The sequence below is a fragment of the Priapulus caudatus genome, unplaced genomic scaffold (genome assembly GCF_000485595.1).
Source record: "Priapulus caudatus unplaced genomic scaffold, Priapulus_caudatus-5.0.1 Scaffold211, whole genome shotgun sequence".
NCBI classification, from domain to species: domain Eukaryota; kingdom Metazoa; phylum Priapulida; class Priapulimorpha; order Priapulimorphida; family Priapulidae; genus Priapulus; species Priapulus caudatus.
In genome coordinates, this window is record NW_014577272.1 from 265,557 (window position 1) to 270,574 (window position 5,018).

Consider the following 5,018-nt stretch of genomic DNA (forward strand, 5'->3'; position numbering starts at 1 on the left):
TTTTAATTAATTTCTGTTCGATGCTTATTCAGGCCTGCAGCCTATGGGCGCCCTCTACTGTTGTTCAACACCTAGACAAGAACTTGTCCACAGATCAAAGAATCGATAGGACAGGAAATATACTATACCTAGCATATCGTTAGTGTTATCACCTTCAGGCATTGTTAGAAATCCCATTGTTGGCACAAACACCTGCACTAGATGCATTGGAATATCAGGGAAGCCTAAAACCATTACTAGGATAACTTGCAAATGGGGCAGATTGGGTCATTTAATTAGTGTACTGTAGCTCATTATCTGCTCATCTGTGTTCAATTCCAATTTTCTATCCTATAACAACATAAATTGTTAGTTTTTTAAGTTGGTGTAAACAGTAATATATCTGTTTATGAGCCGAGACTATATTTAGCTATATTTTTTTTAGATTGTGCATTTCTGCAGAGCACTACTTTCGAAGTAAATCCTTTAAGGTTTAGTGACAAAAATAATAAAGCCCAAATCATGAATTTTATGAGATTTTTTTTATTCAATTTACAGTTATAGGTGGCAATGTATTAACGACATCCATAGCCTTCAATTATCTTCTGATATGGAGCAATCTTTGTTGCCAGGTTTTTTGTTGCCTGCTCCCTCAGTTTCTGCAAAGAAAAGAATCAACCAATATTATGTCTATAAAGTCTACATCTTGGTCGTTTGCATAAGTAAAGGATGGAATGTGCTGATGTGAATGGCTAGCTCAGCTGGTAGTGCATGTTGTAAAGGCTTTCATTGCTGAAGCTCAACAAAATGTGAACAAATCATCACAGCTAGCCATTTAACTACTATCACAAAGTATTCATACTACTTCAACTACATTCACCATAATATACAACCTACTATATACAAAATTTAGCACTTTATAAAAAAAAACGGCCACTTCTAAATTTTATGTTGTAAATGCAATATGACTCTATTTCAATTCATAGCACAAAATAAGTAAACGCTTACATTATCTGCCTTCTTCTTTTCATAAAAGACCTTGGACTTGGCCTTGCGCTTTGCCTCCAAGGTTTCAATAACGCCTTGGTACTTCCAGCCGACCTCATGTGACAGCCGTCCAAGATTGCAGTACTGCAACAAGTAATAATTTCAACCAATTACATCACATTAGCAAATCCCACCGCAGCATACACAGAATGTGTCCACGGCATCATTATTTTCGAAGTTTGTGGTACTAACAAATGCAAGATAACAGAAGATTGGCTAGCTCAGCTGGTAGTGCATGTTGTAAAGCCTTTCATCGCTTCAGCTCAACAAAATGTGAACAAATCATCATGACTAGCCAATTTATGTTCCGTTGCATGCATGTAACATTATAGCTATGCAGAGACAATAATTTCCATGAATCATGACAAATTACAATGCATACTAACTAGCTAAAACGTCTAGTAAAACAATTTGTGTTGGACACAAACACCTTATAATTTACTGCTCCCAGTTTCAATGCCAAATGCAAATTTAAAACTAAATCACAGCCTTGTCTTATTAGCGACTCATTAGCAGAAGTCACTATCTTAATAAAAACTTTGTACTACAGTTATTAATTATAAATGTACTTTTAGCAAATTTATTGGCAGGCAGCAGTTATTCCCTTCACATCGCCAAAATAAAACTCAACCGGCTTATATAAACCATTGCCTAAGCAAGTTGAATATAAATAAAATGAACATTATATAATTACAATATAGATGCCAATGCTAACAAAAAGACCAATTAGTTCCCTCTTTATTTTTGACATTAGAGCTAATAAGCTATTCAACTATAATTAAATAGTAGAATGCATGTGTGCAGGTCTTGAAACTAACCTAAAACCTTCACTAGCCAACAGGGCTAGATCTGCAAAATCTACCAGCCCTCAATTCTCTGGAGTGTGGTGCCATGGTGAGCTTTTATCTACACACGTGAGGCAAGTATGAGCAGGTGGGTCTGTGGGGGGGGGGGGTAGGTAACAGAACAATATTGATTTTAGACTATCTGAGATGCATTCTGAGGCTTGTTACTTTGGAAATCATTAATGGGATGTAATTTAAATCAACATTAGGAAGCATACTAAAATTTAGTGAGAAAATTGACATTTCCACGCTCAAATTTTATACTTAAATCAGATGGGATCAGTTGCACGAAAAGTAGGTGCAGATTTGAGTATTACTGGCACTCGCCAACAGGGCTGATCAGCCAAGACATGCTGCTATCCTTCAACGATATCTCACAGGTTCAGGCGAGCAGGCGACTGGTAATTTCAAGACGTGTGTGTGAGGTGTGCCCATATTTCTACCTGCTATTGCTACTCTAACAAAAATATAAACAAGTTTCTATTGGCATGTAGAAACAAAAAAAAACAATACAAATAACTTTAGACAAAATATTTAGTCCAATTGGTTGCTTACAAATATTACATACGTTGGTTACATTGGTCCCGAATCTAGTTAACGGATATATTTTGCATGTAAATAACACTAAGCCAACTAAATTATACTTGATGCAAAACTAAACAAGGCCGTACCTTTCTGCGTTGTTTCAGCTTCAAAACACGCAGTGCAGAAGGCACCACCATTCTCTTCTGTTTGTCATACGGTGGGGGCACACCATCATATACCTTAAGTCGGCTTAGTGCCTCCTCACCACGCTTTAGTTTGTGAGGAACCATTCCTAGTGAAACAATATACACTTTAGCAGATAAAGCATCTAATTCGAATACTCCACAGGATACAATCACGTTAATAATTTAATTATGAAACAAAAGTATATTCAGCAAACAAATGAAGATGATTATTTCTTAATAATATTAAACAATAAAAAACATGTATCTGGAATAAATAAATTCCTATTTCACTGGAAAAAAATTCTCATTTAATATAGAAGGAAACTGAAGTAGAAGGAACATTAAAGTGATTATGTAACCGTAAATAGTAGAAGTAAAAAAAGCATGTCACTTTTTCTCAAAATGTAAGTGATTCTATTTACTTTTTATGGTTAAATTGCTGGATTATACTTCTTAATTTGCTATTCCGTTCGATGTGAACAAACGCTCGTGACTCGTACATTATCCCATAGCAAGCATTTTCTAAATGTTGTGATTAATATATCAAATTGCTCAGGTTTTTCGAATTTTTAACTAGTTGAGAAACAATCTTAATTATCAGGTAAGAATGTGAGGATACATTTAGTCCCGTTAGCACTTACTTTTCTAGTAAAAAAATGCAACAAAAATTTTACAAACATACACCTTAGAAAATTTGTGACGTAGTCAATTTAAATACCTCGGACTGTGCGCCACAGAATCTTGCTTGGGGCCCTAAAGTGGAATGGGCCACGGGATGGTTTCACATTGCAACGCTTTCTCAAGAATGACAGATACTTCACTGAAATATAACACAGTTATGATCACAATTATGCAAGCAAACTTTAGAACATGAAGGAAACACCACCATACATTCTGCCATCAGTTGGTAGTGCATGTCGGTAGTTTTCACAGCTGTAGCTCAATTGGCTAGTGATGTTTATCATCATCGGCAGTACAATGCTTTCTGGTATATGCGCCTCATTTACCAATTTCCCTGAAATTAAGAACTGAATACTTACACTTGTTCCTGTAGAAGCTACCAGAGATGTTGATGCCCTCGCATCGTACAACCACAACCTTATGGCCTGTAATAAAATACATGTAATCACTGCATTGTTGCATTACGTTTCCTAAATACAGATATTATAACAATTTTGTTGGCTAAGGTGTTACAGGGGAACTAACCCATTTAACCAATTCCATGCTATGCTATGACAGTGTGCTGTCATGTTTTGTTTTACAATTGACAAGTCAATGGCTGTACATGACGTGACAGGAGTTACAGATTAAGGTTATAGTTAATTCAGTTGAGTTTATAGTTTACCTGATAATTCAATGTACGCTGTGGCTATATGCCCGGCAGCCGGGCACGGTCTTCATTTTCCTAAATGCCCGGCAGCAAGGCACGGTCTTCGTTTTCCTAAATGCCCGGCAGTTCCTAACCCTAACTCTAACCCTAAGAAAAACCTTAACTCTAACTCTAACCCAAACCCTAATCCTAACTCAAACCCTTGACCTTGTTTACTTGAGTTGAGATAACGCTAAAAATTAAAAACTGCCGGGCATTTAGGAAATCGAAGACCGTGCCCGGCAGCCGTCAGATATATGCAGGCTGCCGGGCATATAGCCACTCAGTTCAATGTATGCTCACTAATTATTTATATTGCATTATTGGCCTATATTGGTCTTAATTAAATGATAAATAAAAGACAGTGTCGTTGTTAAAGTCACTTACCGGTCAGTACACTTTTAGCCACAATTGCTGACAACCTCCCAAGCATATGGGCACGGCCATCTATCAGGATGGGCTTTAGAAAAGAAGTAACAATTCACACTTAAAATTGGACACAGCGAGGCAATGCCAATGATAAGATCAAGTATGCCATTTGCAAATAGAATTGTGTTGCAGGTTTCGCTTGCCTGCCACTTGCCGCTTCAGAACGATAAGATTTCTAATATTAATTTACTTAAATATACACTAAGTGAACTTGTAATGCATTAAATAAATTTTAACCGACAACTATTCTGTTACTGTCATTGTATTCACAAAAACTACAGCATTAAAACCACACACCTTGCTTTGAAACCCCATGTTGGCGGAAAAGACCACATACGGGGACTCCACGAATGAATTCAGCATTATAGACGCTACTAAAAGATTCGATACCTCAATCAATAAAAACTTCTTTATTAAAAACCTAAATTTTAAGTATTTCTATAATTTAAGTATAATATTTAATAAACAAATTCAAGTTTATTAACTGCTGTAATTCTCACAATGTTTTTAGTTATGTATTTTAGACATTTGGCCGAATGTACTTTCGTTTACTGACACGTGTCCACCAGTAAATCACTACCGGGTCACAACCCTGTGGGGTTAAAGGATGTGACGCGTCGTCCGGCGACCAATCAGAGG

The 5,018-nt window shown here is 36.5% G+C and overlaps 1 protein-coding gene across 1 annotated transcript; it reads right to left on the reverse strand.

Moving 5' to 3' along the window:
• Nucleotides 1–501: 501 nt before the first annotated feature.
• Nucleotides 502–4,747, reverse strand: LOC106807391 (60S ribosomal protein L13a-like). Its single transcript, XM_014809708.1, has 7 exons — nt 4,677–4,747; nt 4,338–4,410; nt 3,622–3,687; nt 3,300–3,401; nt 2,543–2,688; nt 988–1,110; nt 502–638 (listed from the first exon to the last, which is right to left on the reverse strand). The coding sequence occupies exons 1-7, from the start codon at nt 4,740–4,742 to the stop codon at nt 555–557; spliced, it is 660 nt and encodes a 219-aa protein (XP_014665194.1). The 5' UTR covers nt 4,743–4,747; the 3' UTR covers nt 502–554.
• Between the last annotated feature and the right edge of the window lie 271 nt (nt 4,748–5,018).